The sequence below is a fragment of the Porites lutea genome, chromosome 10 (genome assembly GCF_958299795.1).
Source record: "Porites lutea chromosome 10, jaPorLute2.1, whole genome shotgun sequence".
Lineage (NCBI taxonomy): Eukaryota > Metazoa > Cnidaria > Anthozoa > Scleractinia > Poritidae > Porites > Porites lutea.
In genome coordinates this window covers 6056433-6078046 of record NC_133210.1, presented here as the reverse complement: position 1 = coordinate 6078046, position 21614 = coordinate 6056433, and the positions used below count along the sequence as shown (strand labels likewise).

The 21614-nt window shown below is 38.3% G+C and overlaps 1 protein-coding gene and 1 pseudogene across 1 annotated transcript in view; both read right to left on the bottom strand.

Moving 5' to 3' along the window:
• LOC140949852 (uncharacterized) overlaps positions 1–3043 on the bottom strand; it is a 218276-nt gene extending 215233 nt beyond the window's left edge. The window contains exon 1 of the mRNA XM_073398996.1: positions 2503–3043. Within this exon, the coding sequence (XP_073255097.1) occupies positions 2503–2656 (154 nt within the window). The 5' untranslated portion in view covers positions 2657–3043. The remainder of the gene's footprint in view (positions 1–2502) is intronic.
• The window catches only part of LOC140949423 (uncharacterized), a 40102-nt pseudogene that overhangs the window by 6432 nt on the left and 12056 nt on the right, over positions 1–21614 (bottom strand).

Sequence of the window (21614 nt, the reverse complement as noted above, 5' to 3'; positions counted from 1 at the left end):
TTATGATTGGGCTAGTGAACTGCATTTTTAACTTGCCTGGCTGGAAGTAAAGTTTTTTAGGGAATTCAGATTACAGAAGAACTGTAATCAGTCCCATTCATAAAAAAAATTGGGGTTAGTCAAAATGGCTTTCAGGCTAGTGTATGCTAGGCAAGCTGTAAAGCCGACTTTCTTTGCACCCTGAACAAAATATAGTTAAAACTCTTTTCTACTGCTTTGTGAGTGTCCAACATTCAAAGACATTTCAAGTAACTAAGATCAATACAGGTAGGTTGAAGGGAGAGAAAAAAACAATTATTGCCGCCACAACATTAATCTAAATTTTCTGGTAGTTAATACAAGTCTAAAGGTCAATCGAAAAAAGTGTCCATGTAAATTACCGATCCAGATTTTAAGAGCAACTAATGATAAGTTTTTTCTCCGGCACACAACCTCTGATCTGTATTTACCGTCGAATTATATCCATCTATCATTGACAGAAACACAATCACTCTTATAAACTTGAACACTTAGCTTAGCTTGTACAGTCGTCTCTTTAGGTCTTCCCTTCCAGACAGAAATTCAAGCTTTGTACATCGAAGGTGCGTAATACTGCTCTTTGTTTATGTTGTCGTGATTGCTCCCTGCCAAACGATTTGATTTAATCGATCATTATTGATGAAGAACGTAGAAAAGCAAAATAATACTGTTCTTTCCTCTACGTTATGGCCGCCAAGAAAGTAGTGTGTTTTGATCACGTGACTAACTGGTCTGGAGGCGGGGAGAGGGCGGGACCGAGAAACCATGGAAATTAGCTTGCGACTGCGGTGGAATTCTGGGAGAAGCAAATGGCGGATAGAATGTTGTACCTCGCGTTTTCGTATAAAGATCTCCTTTTAAATGGAAATTTCTGACATAATAATGGAAACGTTTACACTTGGTACTGCCATCGGTTTAAACATGACGCATAATGCTTCCTTTTGTGCTGAGAGCGTAAACGCTGCCGCGTGGAACAGACCGAGAGAGGTTGGTTGAAGCTAAGCTTAGTTGTTTACGTTTCTGCTGGTGCATAAATGCACTCATGAAATCAACCCGACTGGAAAGTTTCCAGAGAGACCATGGATAAGAGAGTACGGTTCACTAGCGAAGCAAGTATTTGGAAGTGTTTTGTTTGACTGAGACAGGAAAGGAGCAATATATATACGGCGAGAACTACAAACTTTTTGTTTTGAATTCAATTTGGAAAAACATCCTCTTAGCCAAGCGTGTGGGGACAAACATTGGCAGAGCAACTGCCAAGACATACAATGGGGATCGTCATTTCCATAATGTGCGATATCGATAAGTGATTTTAGATGTTTTAAATTAATTACTTAAATGTTTGTTGTCAAATTATGAAAAAAAGACACTTCAATATAAAGTTTTTGCTACAAACCAGCTCACAGTATGTTACAGAGATGTATTGAAATACTCTACTTTTATGGTTTTATTTTTTGGAAAAAGAAATGCAGGAACCATTGATTTTTTGTCCCTTATATTATGAAATAATGCATTTAAAGACCAAGAGAAAATTTACCCTTTTGGTTGCTTCTAACTCAGATTTTGTCTCTGCTAATGTAATACTAAACCAACACCCTTGATATTAGCCTGTGCCACAGATGGAACTAAACTCTGGGTTAAGTCCATGTGCAAAACAGTGGCAAAATCCTAGTTCTGGGCCCCCTGTGTGTGTATCAGGATTAGAGAACATGCCAGGACTGGACTGTTAAAAATGCCATTGTCCATTTGCCAATCATGTTGAAGGGGAACTCAAAATGCTGGTAATTCATTTAGTGCAACAGGGCCCAGAACAAGGATATTAGAGCTGCTTCACGAATGTTACTAACCACAGTTAGAATACACCTGCAACACAAGCTACCTTGATATTTAATGTTCAAAATATTAGGTAGCTGAGATTGTTGAAAATTTGGAAGACTAATGTAGATGTCTTCAAGACTGAATTAACTTATGCTACAACATTGTGTCCCTAGAGAGGTAGTGTTATCAGATTTTGATGTTGTATATGTTGTAGTTCATTTTTATTTCAGTTAATTTTTATTTTTCCATCGTTTCTGGGTATGGTTATGTATGCTAATGAATTTAAAACAAAGGGAAACCAAAAATTAACTGAAATTAAAAATTAACTGCAACATATTGACACTAACATGTAACTCACCTAAATGTCACCTTTTTCTCCTTAAGTCGCCTAAAGTTGCCTTAAATCGCCTAAAGTCGCCTTAAATCGCTTAAAGTCGCCTTAAATCGCCTTAAGTCGCGCAACATTTTGACCAAATTTTCCTAAAGTCGCCTTAAGTCGCCTAAAATTACGGCGACTTAAGGTCCCAGAGTAGGCCTCTTCTTAATAGCAGCACATCGAATTCCATCCCGTTACCAATCAAAGGGTTTGCACTGTGCATAATTAACTCACCCACCTTTAGGAGTAAATCTGTAATTACAGATGCCCGTGGTGTAATGACACAGTACCTGAAGCTTCCACTCGCCGCTTCTTGGCTTTTGTCGTCGATAGGCTGGTTTGATCTTCCTCTTGATCGTGTTGGTTTTCTGCCTCTTCTGACGTCTGCAGTGCAGGTTGCTCGATAAGCCCGCCAAGCGTTGGCACTTCATCATCCAGATCCATACCTACCTCGACACGGTTCTCGATCTCAGCCTCTTTGGCTGATTTGATCTCCTGGGGACGGCACACAATGATAACAGTGAGAACTGCTATTGACTTACCTTCACAGTCTTCCAATTCACTCAAAGAGTGAGGGATTGTAGCCACAGCAGTTATTGGATGGTCATACTCTACAGAATGACCACGTAAACAGTGATGTGCTTCTTTTTTGCACTCGAATGGTTTTGAAGGGATGGGGTTAGACTGGAAAGGATCAGTGATTCTGTTACAAAATAATAGTTATGGTGAGTCCCGGGACTCATCTTATGAAAAATCATGAGTCCCAGTCCAGAACCAATGAGCCCCAGTTCAAAAAACGATGAGTCCCAGGGTCTTTTGTTACCGCACAGTTAATCTGAAGACAGACTCCAAAACTCCAAATTACAGTAATATACTCCTTCTATTGTAAAGCACAATAAAGACTAAAAGAAATGTGTCGTTTAACAACAGCCACAAGAACAGCACAGGCACAGAAATCACACAAACAGGATATTCTAGAAAAACATCTTTAGATTGATCAATTGATCTCTCTCGGCGTCCTATGGGATGAATACCACAAATTATTTTGTGTCTTTGGGGATTTTTATGCGTCAGGGACGCAGGACATGGAGGTAACAAAATCACTGAAGGATGTAACTTTTTTTTTTTTTCTGTGGGAAGTAAATACACCCTATGACACTTGTCACACTGGAAAAATAAATGGCATTTGAGTGAAGCATGCTACTACTGCCAAAATGTGGGTGTGTGGTGATAACAATCAAACCTTCAACAGACCTTAAAAGTCTAAACAACTGAGAAACATCAGTTTCTCAAGGAAATCATTTGCTACTAAAGACTGTTTCTTATGCTCTGCACGGACTATCAGACTCCAGTTAGGCAATAGCTGCGTAATGCAGGGAACATGTACTTTGTTTTAAGTAACAACCCAGCAAGTGTTAACCATGGCAACTTTCAAATAACAAACCAAAGGAGAGAGTCAAACTTATCACCCATACCCGTACAGATGAAAGTAATACTTGTCAAAGAGAGGCGGGGGGAAATATGTTCACATTTGTGATACTTGTCAATGAAAAACTAAAAACTGGCGACGTATTCAATAAAATGATGAATCGATAACTATTTAGTGGTAGCACATCCTTAAAGTGCTTCTTTGCCTAATGTATCCTAGACTGATAAATAAATAAATAAATAATGATTTGGAGGAAGGACATCCACAAAGTCCTTCTTCGTCTACCTGATTCCTGGTCGAATTGGATTTTGGAAGTGCTGTTTTTTGAGAACAGGGTAAAACCAGAGTTCCCAGAGAAAAACCTCTCAGAGCAAGGAAGAGAACCAACAACAAACTCAACCCACATATGGTGTCAACATCGGGATTTTGAACCCGGGTCACATTGGTGGGAAGTGAGCACTCTCAGCACTGTGCCATCCTTGCTCCCAAATGATATGGAATCTGAAAATAATTATTGATTAATGAGAAGAGAGGGAAACCAGCAGCATCATGGAGCAAGAAAGAGTCACACTGGTGAGTGGTGAGTGCAGACTCAGCAATGCACCACCCTTACCTCCCTGATATTATGATTCTTATCTTTTAACAACAACTAAATATTGGTAATGTTTATGTTCTTGGGTAAGCGATCAATAGAACTACAGCTTTAAACCTACAGAAGGAGGAGTCTTGGTTGAAGAATGCATCATAGAATTTCTAGCACCTTTAACTTACCCGACAAGAAAAGTTAGAAAGACCTGAAGATGTACGAGATTGGCCAAGAGTTGTATAACAGCTATAAGAATATTAGCTTTTTGATGAAAAGCCTACAACTTAGCCTTTGGTATGGTCTGTGTTTCCTTTTGTCCACTTAGGAAATTTCGGATAAAAGCAACTCAACAAGATATATTGTGGAGTAACGACCATTTCAAGTCTTCATCTGAATGAATATTATCTCAAGCAACTAACAATACATATAACAATACCTTCATCAAGCTTCTCATCTTTCACTTCCTCTTTCATCTCCTTTTCTTCTGTTTCAGTGTCTACGTTTTCACTTTCAACAGGGTACCCAATGTCACCCTCTTTCACTGCTACTCCCTGCACAGGATGACTTTCAAGACAAAGTTCTTCACCGTTGCCAACTTCCACCAGCTCTGTACCCAAACTGTCACTCTGCAAACCTCCACTAACATCTGCAAGATCCACACCAGTTCCATTTTCTGCCTTTTTCTCTGCCGTAAACTCTTCCATTCCACCAATTTCATCCTGCATCCCAAGCTTGTTGTTCTCGTTGCCGTTTTCGTTAAGGTCTGTGAGTTCTTCTGTATCGAGGTCCATGTCAGTGACATTATGGCTATCCTTGCCCAGGTCCACTAGAATTTCGAACTCAGTCATCGCTCTCTGAAAGTCAAAAGGAAAGTCTTGCATTCTTATGAAGTTTTAAGATGCAATCCATCAGCAAATTGAGTAATTTTAGTTTTCAGTGGACAAAAACCTTGTACCAGAATAACTTAAACAATATCGCATTCGTTTTTACATTTTTCAAGGGCCATAGATGTAATTAGTTATCTGTAATAAAGACCAAAGAAAATTTCTTATAATGAGCCCGAGAAAATAAATGTCAACTTTCACAAAATGACACCTTACACATGAAATTTTATTTTCTCGGGCTCCCATGAGAAATAGTCTTTGGTTTTATTGCAGATAACTAATTATATCTATAGCCCTTGAAAAATGTAAAAAAGAATGCGATAGTGTTTAAATTATTCTGGTACAAGGTTTTTGTCCACAGAAAATTAAAATTACTCATTTTCCTGATGAATTCCGTCTTAATTCGTTTGTCTTGAGAACGAGCCTACAAACAAGATGAGCTGGAAAGGAGGTGGGAAACCGAATCGCCTTTGTGAAGATTGTGTTGAGGTTTGGTCCAACCCCGGGAGTCGAACCTACGAACTCCCACTCAATGGACCAGTGCTCTACCATAAACTGAATTAAACCTACGGCAGTTAAAAAAGCGTTGCTAAAAAAAACTAAACAGCGACAACAACAACAGAAAATTTCCATTGCCTACACTCTTGGTCAAAAAAAGGTTGCACTTGAATTGTGAACATAATTCTGGTTACGGGCGACATTAATTCAGGCGAGATAACCGTAATTATGACTTTATTCCCTCTAAGAGAGAAGACAACGAAAACGAAAAAGTAGTAAAGATAAGTTGCTGAAAACGCGACAAGAGAATCCATCTTGTATGGTTACGTCCTATATTGCGATGTCTTTTCTGGATTACAAACCAGGATAAATTCAATGCTTATCATCGTTGGAACCTGAAGGGTTCAAACAAAAGGACACGTTATTAATGTGTTTACAATACCTTTGGATCAGTGAGGATATTCGCATCTTCCAGAGCTTTCGTCAGACTAACAGGAAGGGAAAAAAAAGTCAGTAGAGTTCATAATTACTTATACTGTGGATACCGTGTAACTGCCCATATGCCTAACACAGCTTTCACCTAAAAAATACCTTGTATTTATGCATTTAGGGTTTCATCTCCCTACTTGGGTGTTTTCTATTATGCTTTGAATAGTTACTGTAACTATGTAACAGTAGTTCGCACCCATTTCAGAGTGTGGTGTGAAATGGATTCTACTAGCCTAAAAAGATAGTTTCAACCTACCAGCAGAGCCTTTCTCTCGCTTGCTCGATCAATATTGGTGTACTGGAGAAAGACTGCATGAATCGAGAGTTGCATGTTGCTTGGATAAAGTTTCCCATCCAGGCCCAATTGCAAGAGCCATGCGAATAGTGCGGCGGGCTCAGTTATGACCAGCAATTTTATCAATAAATGGATGGTTGCATTAAAAAACCAGTTTGACGAGAGAAAAAAAGTTGACTAGTTCAGAAATCCGGGTTGCTGTGACTTCAAAGGCTTGACGCGATTCAGGCGGAGAGTCCTTTTTTCCTCCTGGTCAAGTCGCCCGAAATGCTGAGTTATGTGGCTCGAAATTTTATCACGCTCTACACCATCCTCACATCCCTATGACACATTTATCGCGCTTGTTTCGTCTCATCGAAGATTAAATAACGAGATATATTACTCATTTATCGCGCTTGCTTCGTTGTTTATCAAGGGTTAAAGAGCGAGAGATATTACACATAAGCTTAACATATCGCCTGTTTCGTCTCATCATCACTTAAAGAGCGAGGTATGTTACACATTCATTCCGCTAGTTTCGTCTAATGATGGTTTAAAGAACGAGATATGTTATTTCACAAAAATTCACTTTGTTTCTCTGTGCGACATTCTTAGCTGGCGACATGACTCAGCATTTCGGACGACTTAATTCTGATTTCGGGCGACATAACTTCGGGCGAGATGACTTTCGGGCAACATGACAAGACACCAAAAGGAGGCTCTCCTCGCAGAGTGTCTTAGTTTTTTTTAGCAAAGAATGAATAAAGAGCTTTACATTCTAAGACGAGGACGACTACGGGAATGAAATTTTCGCAATACTAAGTAGTACGCGCGTGCGAACCAACGTCATTTTGACGGAAAAATGTGTTAGCCGTCGTCAGTCTACTACGAGTTTTAGGGAGAATGTCGTAGAGGGGAAAACAAGTTATTAAATGTTAGAAATTTTATCATTTAGCAATCGGGAGAAGGCTTAACCTTCTTCAACACAAATAAGCGTGCTAACTTTGGTGGTAGAAAAAAGTACAATGAAACTTTCCGTGGTGTCTATTCTAGAGAATAGGCGAGAAAACTTAAAATTAATGTAGTCCTCGTCCTCGAATCTAAAGCCCTCTAAAAGGTTACGACCCTTTAAAGAATAAGTATTTTCACACAGGCTATTCGTACCTACCTCATAATCTTTAGCTGCTATCATGTTGTTGTACTACTGTCTTATCTCCTCTGCCTGGTACTGATAACTCTGCATGGACCACATCAGACTTCTGATTTGTTCAGCAATTGCCTTTAAACTCTCAACTTGCGTTCGCAGTTTTTCATTCTCTAACCTCAGGGAATTCGCTGAGTCAGCATCAGATTCTACAGGATAAATACAATTAAAAAAACCCTTTAATCCCTACTGCTAAAACCTCAATTCTCTGTAGTTGATACAACATTTTCAGTACAAATTAGAGACCTTCAGATTCTAAGACGAGTAAGACTACGAGTACGAGATTTTCTCAACACTAAGTAGTGCTCGCGCGTGAACCGGCGTCATTTTGGCGGGAAAAAGTGGTAGCCGTCGTCACTTTACTACGAGTTTTAGCCAGAATGTCGAAGTAGCGGAAACAAGTTATCAAATGTGAGAATTTTTATCATTTTGCGATCAGGAGAGGGTGCAACCTCGTTCACTAAAGGTGACAGTGCTAACTTTTCTAGTGAAAAATGGTCAAATGAAGCTTTCCGGGGAGTCTATATTTTGAGAATACGCGAAAAAACTTGAAGACAAATCTCGCACTCGTAGTCGTTCTCGTCCTTGAATCTAAAGGTCTCTAATGAGGGAAGAAGTACGACGACTCAATGATTGCACTTGTAATAAAGTTAACAAATATTTAGCATTTGCATGTGGCTTGAGCCGTAGCTTAGAGGGTGACCGGTTGTTTCGCCTACGTGTCACGAGTCGTTTCGCTAACGTCCCATTCGCGAATGTCTCATGTCGTTCAGCTAAGAAGCGAAACGAGCGCTGCGCATGTACATGCTTCGTTCTCTCAGCCATGATACAAAAAAGTGCGATACGCTAGTGTATACTTCGTTGTTTTAGCCACTGATCAGGAGAAAGCCGTTAAGGAGCTGACTCAACACGCAAGCGAATCGACTTCAGAAGTTGGCGAACAGGACGTTAGCGAAACGACCGTAAACCGCTTATGGGGTCCTCTAATGGGCGGTGTCCCTGATGTCAACATCCTAATTCTCTTTACCTCCTTCAATATGTTTCCTAGAGAAGAATAGGGGAGAAGATGGACCATGACAAAGGGTCCCATCTTGGAGTACAAAGAGTGTGAGTAAGGTTATAACTTGTTTCCTTCTTATGCAGGTTGTCCCCTAACTAGAGGTTACAAAATCCAGTTCAGGCAGTGCCATCTATTGATTCGGTGAGAGAAAATGATAAAATGATAGCCTCTGTAATGAGTTAAAGCTCAAGGCTAACAGATATATCTACTGACAGATTACACAGAAGAGTTGACACTTAACTGTTACGATATGTTACTTCTACTGACTTATTACTTCCTAGGGCGGTGGCCAAGATGACTTTTCAAGTTACAATCAAGAGAAAATGGAAGGATATCAAGAAAAAAAAGACATGATGAGGGTTTTGAAAACCTGATTAATCAACTACTGAAATAAATTTTTCTCTGCGCTCATCACATGTGTCTACTGAAGATTCCAACGGAAGCTACAGAAAAATAAGAGCTCTAGTCACGTTCTCATTGAACCTGTATTTAGTGACAAGAACTACAACATTGAGCCATAACAGTTGTTTAAATTGTCCTTAACTCCAACTACCGGCATGATCAGACCAATTTTGCTTGAGTGAGCATCAGTATTAAGCTTCCAACTGATCAAAAAACTTAGCTCACAAGAGCAGCTTCATATTGTACTTTCATGTAACCCTTGAGGGGAAGAAGCTGGAAAAACTTACCTGGTTCAACAGAAAGACCAACAGAGTTGAATCTCTTACAACCAGCTTCAAACAAGTGATATTTTATATCAGGAACAGTTATCTTGGTCAAAGAGAGACCAGACATATTGTTAACAGCTTCTTAGGCCTACTCTGGGACCTAAAGTCGCCTAAAGTCGCCCAAAGTCGCCTTAAGTCGCCAAAAATCGCCTTAAGTCGCCTAAAATCGCCTTAAGTGGCTTAAAGTCGCCTTTAGTTTCTTTAAGTCACTAAATCATTCAAATCTTAACGAGGTTCAAATTGTCATGTAGTTATTACTTTTTTAGTTTTCTATTTCCAGAATGCATGATTTCTCATAAAGTGTATAATAACCCGTGTTCAATAATATTAGCCACAGACCCACCCCACCCCCCATAAAAAAACTCCCACGGTGACTTAAGACCCATTAATTTCTTCTCCAGCCCTCTAATTTATACATTTAATTACTTTACACAATTTACTACACGTAATAATTAGTTGTAAGCAATACAAGAATAATCATTCCTGTATTGTTTATGCAAAAATGACAACATATAGTACACAACTTTATCCAGTCACTTGTACAGGTATTTTATTAATTTCATCTGGGAGGTTTGTCTCATATTTCTCAGTAAAAATATTGTTTAAAAAGGCATTCAAAGGTTCAAGTTCTAGCTAAACTACATTAATCAGTGTGCAAAGAGAGTAGACAGAGTAGTGTCCAGGCAATAGCCCTGGGGTACTGGATTTTATGATTGGGCTAGTGAACTGCATTTTTAACTTGCCTGGCTGGAAGTAAAGTTTTTTAGGGAATTCAGATTACAGAAGAACTGTAATCAGTCCCATTCATAAAAAAAATTGGGGTTAGTCAAAATGGCTTTCAGGCTAGTGTATGCTAGGCAAGCTGTAAAGCCGACTTTCTTTGCACCCTGAACAAAATATAGTTAAAACTCTTTTCTACTGCTTTGTGAGTGTCCAACATTCAAAGACATTTCAAGTAACTAAGATCAATACAGGTAGGTTGAAGGGAGAGAAAAAAACAATTATTGCCGCCACAACATTAATCTAAATTTTCTGGTAGTTAATACAAGTCTAAAGGTCAATCGAAAAAAGTGTCCATGTAAATTACCGATCCAGATTTTAAGAGCAACTAATGATAAGTTTTTTCTCCGGCACACAACCTCTGATCTGTATTTACCGTCGAATTATATCCATCTATCATTGACAGAAACACAATCACTCTTATAAACTTGAACACTTAGCTTAGCTTGTACAGTCGTCTCTTTAGGTCTTCCCTTCCAGACAGAAATTCAAGCTTTGTACATCGAAGGTGCGTAATACTGCTCTTTGTTTATGTTGTCGTGATTGCTCCCTGCCAAACGATTTGATTTAATCGATCATTATTGATGAAGAACGTAGAAAAGCAAAATAATACTGTTCTTTCCTCTACGTTATGGCCGCCAAGAAAGTAGTGTGTTTTGATCACGTGACTAACTGGTCTGGAGGCGGGGAGAGGGCGGGACCGAGAAACCATGGAAATTAGCTTGCGACTGCGGTGGAATTCTGGGAGAAGCAAATGGCGGATAGAATGTTGTACCTCGCGTTTTCGTATAAAGATCTCCTTTTAAATGGAAATTTCTGACATAATAATGGAAACGTTTACACTTGGTACTGCCATCGGTTTAAACATGACGCATAATGCTTCCTTTTGTGCTGAGAGCGTAAACGCTGCCGCGTGGAACAGACCGAGAGAGGTTGGTTGAAGCTAAGCTTAGTTGTTTACGTTTCTGCTGGTGCATAAATGCACTCATGAAATCAACCCGACTGGAAAGTTTCCAGAGAGACCATGGATAAGAGAGTACGGTTCACTAGCGAAGCAAGTATTTGGAAGTGTTTTGTTTGACTGAGACAGGAAAGGAGCAATATATATACGGCGAGAACTACAAACTTTTTGTTTTGAATTCAATTTGGAAAAACATCCTCTTAGCCAAGCGTGTGGGGACAAACATTGGCAGAGCAACTGCCAAGACATACAATGGGGATCGTCATTTCCATAATGTGCGATATCGATAAGTGATTTTAGATGTTTTAAATTAATTACTTAAATGTTTGTTGTCAAATTATGAAAAAAAGACACTTCAATATAAAGTTTTTGCTACAAACCAGCTCACAGTATGTTACAGAGATGTATTGAAATACTCTACTTTTATGGTTTTATTTTTTGGAAAAAGAAATGCAGGAACCATTGATTTTTTGTCCCTTATATTATGAAATAATGCATTTAAAGACCAAGAGAAAATTTACCCTTTTGGTTGCTTCTAACTCAGATTTTGTCTCTGCTAATGTAATACTAAACCAACACCCTTGATATTAGCCTGTGCCACAGATGGAACTAAACTCTGGGTTAAGTCCATGTGCAAAACAGTGGCAAAATCCTAGTTCTGGGCCCCCTGTGTGTGTATCAGGATTAGAGAACATGCCAGGACTGGACTGTTAAAAATGCCATTGTCCATTTGCCAATCATGTTGAAGGGGAACTCAAAATGCTGGTAATTCATTTAGTGCAACAGGGCCCAGAACAAGGATATTAGAGCTGCTTCACGAATGTTACTAACCACAGTTAGAATACACCTGCAACACAAGCTACCTTGATATTTAATGTTCAAAATATTAGGTAGCTGAGATTGTTGAAAATTTGGAAGACTAATGTAGATGTCTTCAAGACTGAATTAACTTATGCTACAACATTGTGTCCCTAGAGAGGTAGTGTTATCAGATTTTGATGTTGTATATGTTGTAGTTCATTTTTATTTCAGTTAATTTTTATTTTTCCATCGTTTCTGGGTATGGTTATGTATGCTAATGAATTTAAAACAAAGGGAAACCAAAAATTAACTGAAATTAAAAATTAACTGCAACATATTGACACTAACATGTAACTCACCTAAATGTCACCTTTTTCTCCTTAAGTCGCCTAAAGTTGCCTTAAATCGCCTAAAGTCGCCTTAAATCGCTTAAAGTCGCCTTAAATCGCCTTAAGTCGCGCAACATTTTGACCAAATTTTCCTAAAGTCGCCTTAAGTCGCCTAAAATTACGGCGACTTAAGGTCCCAGAGTAGGCCTCTTCTTAATAGCAGCACATCGAATTCCATCCCGTTACCAATCAAAGGGTTTGCACTGTGCATAATTAACTCACCCACCTTTAGGAGTAAATCTGTAATTACAGATGCCCGTGGTGTAATGACACAGTACCTGAAGCTTCCACTCGCCGCTTCTTGGCTTTTGTCGTCGATAGGCTGGTTTGATCTTCCTCTTGATCGTGTTGGTTTTCTGCCTCTTCTGACGTCTGCAGTGCAGGTTGCTCGATAAGCCCGCCAAGCGTTGGCACTTCATCATCCAGATCCATACCTACCTCGACACGGTTCTCGATCTCAGCCTCTTTGGCTGATTTGATCTCCTGGGGACGGCACACAATGATAACAGTGAGAACTGCTATTGACTTACCTTCACAGTCTTCCAATTCACTCAAAGAGTGAGGGATTGTAGCCACAGCAGTTATTGGATGGTCATACTCTACAGAATGACCACGTAAACAGTGATGTGCTTCTTTTTTGCACTCGAATGGTTTTGAAGGGATGGGGTTAGACTGGAAAGGATCAGTGATTCTGTTACAAAATAATAGTTATGGTGAGTCCCGGGACTCATCTTATGAAAAATCATGAGTCCCAGTCCAGAACCAATGAGCCCCAGTTCAAAAAACGATGAGTCCCAGGGTCTTTTGTTACCGCACAGTTAATCTGAAGACAGACTCCAAAACTCCAAATTACAGTAATATACTCCTTCTATTGTAAAGCACAATAAAGACTAAAAGAAATGTGTCGTTTAACAACAGCCACAAGAACAGCACAGGCACAGAAATCACACAAACAGGATATTCTAGAAAAACATCTTTAGATTGATCAATTGATCTCTCTCGGCGTCCTATGGGATGAATACCACAAATTATTTTGTGTCTTTGGGGATTTTTATGCGTCAGGGACGCAGGACATGGAGGTAACAAAATCACTGAAGGATGTAACTTTTTTTTTTTTTCTGTGGGAAGTAAATACACCCTATGACACTTGTCACACTGGAAAAATAAATGGCATTTGAGTGAAGCATGCTACTACTGCCAAAATGTGGGTGTGTGGTGATAACAATCAAACCTTCAACAGACCTTAAAAGTCTAAACAACTGAGAAACATCAGTTTCTCAAGGAAATCATTTGCTACTAAAGACTGTTTCTTATGCTCTGCACGGACTATCAGACTCCAGTTAGGCAATAGCTGCGTAATGCAGGGAACATGTACTTTGTTTTAAGTAACAACCCAGCAAGTGTTAACCATGGCAACTTTCAAATAACAAACCAAAGGAGAGAGTCAAACTTATCACCCATACCCGTACAGATGAAAGTAATACTTGTCAAAGAGAGGCGGGGGGAAATATGTTCACATTTGTGATACTTGTCAATGAAAAACTAAAAACTGGCGACGTATTCAATAAAATGATGAATCGATAACTATTTAGTGGTAGCACATCCTTAAAGTGCTTCTTTGCCTAATGTATCCTAGACTGATAAATAAATAAATAAATAATGATTTGGAGGAAGGACATCCACAAAGTCCTTCTTCGTCTACCTGATTCCTGGTCGAATTGGAATTTGGAAGTGCTGTTTTTTGAGAACAGGGTAAAACCAGAGTTCCCAGAGAAAAACCTCTCAGAGCAAGGAAGAGAACCAACAACAAACTCAACCCACATATGGTGTCAACATCGGGATTTTGAACCCGGGTCACATTGGTGGGAAGTGAGCACTCTCAGCACTGTGCCATCCTTGCTCCCAAATGATATGGAATCTGAAAATAATTATTGATTAATGAGAAGAGAGGGAAACCAGCAGCATCATGGAGCAAGAAAGAGTCACACTGGTGAGTGGTGAGTGCAGACTCAGCAATGCACCACCCTTACCTCCCTGATATTATGATTCTTATCTTTTAACAACAACTAAATATTGGTAATGTTTATGTTCTTGGGTAAGCGATCAATAGAACTACAGCTTTAAACCTACAGAAGGAGGAGTCTTGGTTGAAGAATGCATCATAGAATTTCTAGCACCTTTAACTTACCCGACAAGAAAAGTTAGAAAGACCTGAAGATGTACGAGATTGGCCAAGAGTTGTATAACAGCTATAAGAATATTAGCTTTTTGATGAAAAGCCTACAACTTAGCCTTTGGTATGGTCTGTGTTTCCTTTTGTCCACTTAGGAAATTTCGGATAAAAGCAACTCAACAAGATATATTGTGGAGTAACGACCATTTCAAGTCTTCATCTGAATGAATATTATCTCAAGCAACTAACAATACATATATGTTAACACTTGCTATCAACATTTGATACAACAAACAAATGCCTTTAACTACGATGATTGCAGGTATTTAAACAGTCTGTAATTAGGTTCAACCCTTAAATTTGTATTCTACAGTGGAACCCTGTTAGTACGGTCAACAAGGGGAAAAAAAAATTTGGCCGTATTAACAAGGATTTCTTTTACAAGAAAATGTATGGCCATTTTGCCAGGCATCCAAAAAAGTGGCTGAATAACAAGGTGACTGTATTACCGAGGTGGCCGTAAGGCGGGGTTTCACTGTATTGTTCTATGCATGTGCTAAATGGGCATGCTATTGATGTAACATTGTCATTGCGTAAAAGCTGGATAACTTTTTACTAAATTTTGTAGCTAAGGAAATTAAAGATTTGCTGTTGCTGTTGTTTTTTTTAGAAGTGGCCTGTTCTGAGTGGTTTAAATAACAGTAGAGGCATACATGAAGGTTGATGGCTGCAACTGATAACATGGCAGATGGCTGTAAGCAGAAAATCATAATCTTGCACTTACATTTTGTAAGGGTAAATAATTTCACCTTTTTGCAAAAAAGGATTTTTATGAAGTTCTCCAGAAAAACGGTGCGAGAAAGCCGATCAGTTCCCATCTACATTTCACAGAAGAGCTGGCTACTCACAGAAAATTAATTTATAGAGAGATAATGAATCTGAAGTACCGTTATTTGTGTCTTAACGCTTATGTTTGATTAAAAAAACATAATATGATATAAAATATAGAGAATATGGGGAAAATATGAAACAAAGGTGCTATTCTGATGGCAAAGTTATATCCCTGGCCACTAAAAATCCACTAAAATGTACTTTTCAGGGCTGCCAAAATTAATAATATTCCAGGAGAGGTGCCTGGACTCCCTCATGGAAGATGAGGCATCCCTCCTCCCACATATATGTACCTCAAACACGGATGATGATCTTATCTTTTGCTGCCTACTTAATACAGTGGAACCTGAATATTACCAAGTTGCCAAGGGACTGGCAAAATGTATTCGCTATCACAAGGTTTCGTTATATCAAGGTACTCTTCCACATGTTTTACTATTACTGGGGTGAAGAAAACGTTTGTTATACCAAGGACTTCCGTATACAAAGGTTCGTTATATCAAGGTTCCACTGTGACAATTTTTTCTCCTTCTTATTTAAATTTTCTGGAGCAGCCTGTGAAGATTCAGCAAAATAAACTTTATAACAGTAAAGTACTCATGAGTACACTTACATTTTTTATGGCACCATGCCACTGGGTGATGTTCTTCCTTTGTGCCTTAGTGAAATGATCCCATGCTTTCTGCTTCGTTGCTGCTTCAAAAACCCTGCATACAGCTTCACCTAATGGTAGAACATAAGAACCATAAACTAATGATTATTTCATTACACACATAAGAATAATAATTAGCAAAAAAATATGTACAAAACATTTCAAAGTTTCATGTCGCATCATTATCAAGTGACAAGATAAACAATCTCACTTAATATACTCTTTTCAATTACACGAGCAAATATGTTACTTTTGTTGTTTACTTCTTCCATGCTTAGCAAATCTAAATAAGATTTGCACAGAAAATGTTTAAGAGAAAGCCTATCTTGCTTTAGCATAACCTCTGATTGAATGTGGATGTTACCCATGGGACCCCCTCATTTAAAAATTGATGAAGGACATTGAGAGTAAGCAGGGACGAGCGGCATGCTTTGTTAAAAACGAATATAGCACCACTCCTGGAATTGTCAAGAAAATTCTGAGAAACTCGAGAAAAGAAGGAAAGTGGCATTACTCAATTCAAAAGGCGACAGAGCACTAGGCAATTCCATCCTAAGGAATTCATTCAAGTCTGTTCCAAGCAACCAAATACCAACACAGTTTTGTTGTATGTAAAATCAGAGACTGGAACTCTTTACCAAAAAGAAAGGAGGCTTTCAAAATGGCTGTCATGTGCCATCTTTAAAACTGCTGACCCCAGAACTTCATTATTATTATTTTATTATTAATTTTACTTACTTAACACTCCCACCTTGATTATATTTCAACATAAGCGAACATTTGCACATCTGCTGTGATGTGGTACACCTTTGCATATAACATGATTAGAATTAGAAAATCTCCTGCATACATTATTTTTTTGCCTGAATAGTGATTACTGAGACATTTGTCAAATTGCATTAAATATTAAGCATTAAAGAGTTAACTTACATTGCTGTTTGATTTCATTGCCTCTTTCCACAGCCTGTTGTTTCTGTTTCTCAACACGTTGCTCATGCTCCTTCCGTCTGCTTACCAACCTTTTGATCAGACTATTGACAGTGTTAAGCAATGCATGGAAGACATTCACTGTAGAACGGTTACACTCTCCCCTTTCAAACCAATGTGTCAAAGTACCAAGTAACTCTGTTAAGGCCTGATCATGACGAATCAGGTCCAGAAGATGGAATGCCTGTTTGCGTGTAAACTAGGAAGCTCAAATCCTGTTCCTGCTTTTCTTGAGGCAGCTGCACCTTCTCCTTGACTACCATGCCACTTTGCACCTCTTCACTACCCCCAGGCAGTTTGTCATAATCAACACGAATGCGACCAATTTTTGTTTTTCTGTCGCGACCGTCTCCAATGACCAGTACATGACCATTGAACTTGACTGCCCTCTCAACAGAGTCAAGTTTGACAAAGCGCAATTGGCAGTGTTTTACTTGTGTACTTGCTCGGACACTGTTTAGGCTTATCTGTTTAATAGGCCCACAGACACTGAAAATCTCCCTGACAATGTCTTCGTCAGCCATGCTTGGAAGACCACCAATGAAGAATGCGCGACATCCTGGTTGTTTCCCACTTAATGCCAAAACATAGGTGTCATCTAAGGAGGGTACAAGATAACAGGCGCGTTCCAACCAGGCGCGCTCTTATTTTGGGAGTTAATCGCCAAAAGTGTTATTGAATATAGCGATGAAAGAACTTTCAGGGCCGTAGAAAAGAACTGAGTTAAGAGCTTTTCAACTGTGCATGCTATCACTTTACGCGTAGGCACGGTCAACCGAATCCATAATAAATGCATGTTTGTAGTAAAATCCAACTAGTGGTCTATTATCAGTGCTGCGTTCTAATTGGTTGAGCTACTACGAGGCTATATGTTATAGCCCACTAGTAGCGAAAAGCGCCGGCTTTGACAACCAAAACAATGGTGACTGAATCGCGTTTTGCTAGCTAAAATTGTTTTGTCTCGACATTTTTGACCACCTAGTTGGATTTTACTAAAACAATTATTCCTCTCGCCCTCATGGCCTCTGAGTCAATAGCCCATTCGGCTGCTATTGACTAAGAGCCCTTTGAGACTCGAGGAATAATTGTTAAATATACCAGAAAATTATTAAGGTATCTATTTCGACATAACTTTTATCTTTTTTGCTACTAATTAGTGCCTAAAAGTTCTTTTGCAAGACTCCCTTTATGATTAATTTATCATCCGTTAAGTTGTGCCCGCCAATTCTGTCGATTCAAGCCAAAGCGGGCGTCAACTGCAACTAAAGTTGTTTGGCAGGTGGATGTTTTTCTAATACGTCAAGTAATACATTATTTCGCTTGAATTTGTTTCTTAACGCATTGTATTCACTTAAATTCCATTGCAAGTGCTTCAAACTGGTTAACACAAGCTAGGACTTGAATATTTACAATATCGGCGTGACTCCAGCCGACTGGACTGTTTCCTTTGCGTTGAATTTAAACCTAAGCATTAAGGATACATTAATATTCTATTGCATTTTTAATGTACGAAACTGAGTAACACAAAAAAACTGAAGCCAATGTCAACGTTTTATTACCGAGTTAATATTGCTATTTTGATAACATATTTTAGAGATGTTTTACAACATTTTATCTTCTAAAAGTCTTTCCTGAATGCTTCTCTCTTTCCTCGTTCCTTTTTCAACAAGTCTACTTTGTCTTCTATTATATTTTTCTTTACAGTGACTCAGTAACATTTATTGAAATTGTGAAGTAAATAAAAACGAGCAGGAGCAACAAAGACCATAAAAATGCTTGTGAAGGCCTTGTTAACTGTTATAAAAACGTTTTTACTTTTTTTGCTAAGCAGGTGAAACACGATTGACAAAATTGAAATCCACGCTTTGAAGAAAATTCTTTATTAGCTGTTTCGTTAGTATTTCAAGCAACCAATAGAAAAACTTAAACATCCACATTCGGAGTGGCACTCATGAATAATTTAACCTGTCTTATGAAGGAAAATTAAGCCCTTTAGGTATGATCGTCCCATTTATTCGTGCTTAGTGGGTCATCAGCGAGGTTGTGGGCAGTTCTTCTCCAAGGTCCCAGTTCAAGCATGGTAAGCTTTTCCTTGTCCGTTTTGGATTTCCTGGCTTTGTGTTTACTTTGGGGAGTTTGGTTGCAATACAATACGGATGCTCATCAAGGTATGGGTTATGGATGCAATTTTTAAACATTTAGTATTTATGATGTTTTGTCGCCTTACTAAATATCAGGTAACCTTATGTTTTTAACAGTTTTACGTTCAATTGCATTCATGGTGGAAACTTTTAACTCACATCAATTAGATTTAAATTTTCCTTTTTCTTGTCTTTTCGATTTCTTTTTTAGTTTGTATATTTAGTCTTTTTTTGTGAAAGTTAAAGCATATTTGACCAAAAAATTAAGCTTTTTTTGTTTTTGTTGAGAAAGGGACTGTGAAAATGCCAAGCATATGTTTTGTTACCGTTTATTCTTTTAATAAATCCTTTTGAAGGTGCTCATAGAGTTCTCCATACTTTCTCTTCATTGAAACACTCAGTTTCATTTTTTTTAGTTTCGTCTTTCTTTATGACAGCTTTGGAATTCAAGGATTACATTTTTTATTAAAAATAATATACTTTAAAAACTTCACACAACCATCAAAAGATGGCGGTCTCCCATTGAGCGATGATTTTGTCTTCCTGCGAACCTCTTGATAAGCCACGATGACCAGGCTTGCTTTTGGTTGACTGAGATGTAACTTCACCCCATTTTCCATTGTCAAAAAATTAGTGTGTTCAAATGGAGAAGGGTTTAGACCGGTTAACTAAGATCTTGTCCCACCAAGCTGGAATTATCCCATGTATACACTTCAATGCGGTTCAATTTGAACCGGGACGAAAGTTTAATTTCAGTTACGGATCCGTCACCATGCTTTAGAGTAAAGTGAGAACAACACTACCTTTTACGCCCTAATTTCATGTAATGTGAGTTTATCGCCAAAATGATTTGGGAATATTAAATACTAAGTAACGATGGGAGAATGTTCAAAATTGCAAGCAAAAACATGGAGCTGATGGAGAGTTTTTCCGCTACTTTGCTGCATGCTATCAACGTTTAAAATCTAATATAATACACTGTTTATTGTATGGATCAAAAACGCAAAATTTCCCTTTTAATTTTGTCTTTACGTGCCAAGCCACAACTATGCCACTGAAGTTTAATACCATAAGTTGTTGTAAACGTAATTGCTTTTCCTAATATGTCATCCCACCCCACAATATTTCGACAACTTTAAGCAACGAGAAATTCAACCCTGGAATACGGTGATGGAAATACGTTTCAGTCTATGCCCCGACAAAGTTCTGTTTTATCCGGAAATTTATGATCTAGTTGCAACTGAAAAGACACTATTATTTCGCTTTAAAAATATCTTGTAGATGTATATATCTATATTATGATGCATTTTTAATGCTCAAACTAATTAACACAAAGGGGACTATCATGAATATTTTTTTATGGCATGTCTGGCGGCGAGACTGTAGGAACACTATAGCATCAGGATAAATGTAATTTTGCAAAATTTTCTTTTTGTAGGATTCGTTTAAATGCTTCAGTCTTTCTTTTCTCGTTTCTTTCCCTCATATTTGTCTGCTTTGTCTTCCTTTTTTTCATTTTCTTGTCAGTGATTCAGTAACAGTTATGAAGTTGAAACTGAAACAACTGCGTTTAACATATAATCTTTAACCTATAAAAGACTATTCTCTTTACACGCTGTAGGTGTACAAAAAAACAATCCCCACAAGAAAGCATCTAATATTAACAGAAGTCATCCTTTAAAAGTTTTGTTTTTTATTTTGCAACAGTCAATAGCAAACACCGACCACCATAGTTATATTGTCAAATGATTTTGGCAAGGTTTTGGCTGGGGCAAATTGGCTGAAACTTTTTCATTTCAACCATGGCCAGCTTTTTCGTGTCCGTTCTCGAAGTATAAGGCTCCTCTTAATGAAACACCAAATGACTTGCACCAACTGACAATGATTCATTCATTTCTATTTATCTATCATTATCTCAATGAAATAAGTGCCTATAAAGCCCAATTATGTTATTTGCAAAGCAAAATTAAGTAGATTCGAGTGACACTTTAAAGTGGCAAACACTTTTCAGGCATTTTTCTGGGTTTTGCCTGATATTTCAATGTCACATGGTAGCCTCTCCTCTCTCCATAATGACTTAGAGCACATGCGAAGAATATGAGGATAATCATACCTACAAAAGTGCTTTTTTTTTTTTTTACCAAATGAGCTTGCCGACAAGGAACATGCATGCATGAGGGAATGATAAGAGACATTTCACTGATTTTTAACGAATTTAGAGTTGCTCCCTTGTGATTTATGTGCAATTTATACCTGGATTTTTGCGGAAAACCGAGTAAGCGAAAAATCAACTCATTCTACTACTTGGCACCTTAAAAAAATGAATAATCATTCAAAGGCCGATTTTAAGCCTTTACCTGACGTCGGGTAGTAAGTTAGTGGTCCCTAGAAGCATTTCAACGACTCCAAATTTAAAATGATGCAAATGTTAGAACATTTATTCAGTAATCCGACTCCGTGAAGTTTCAAACCGGT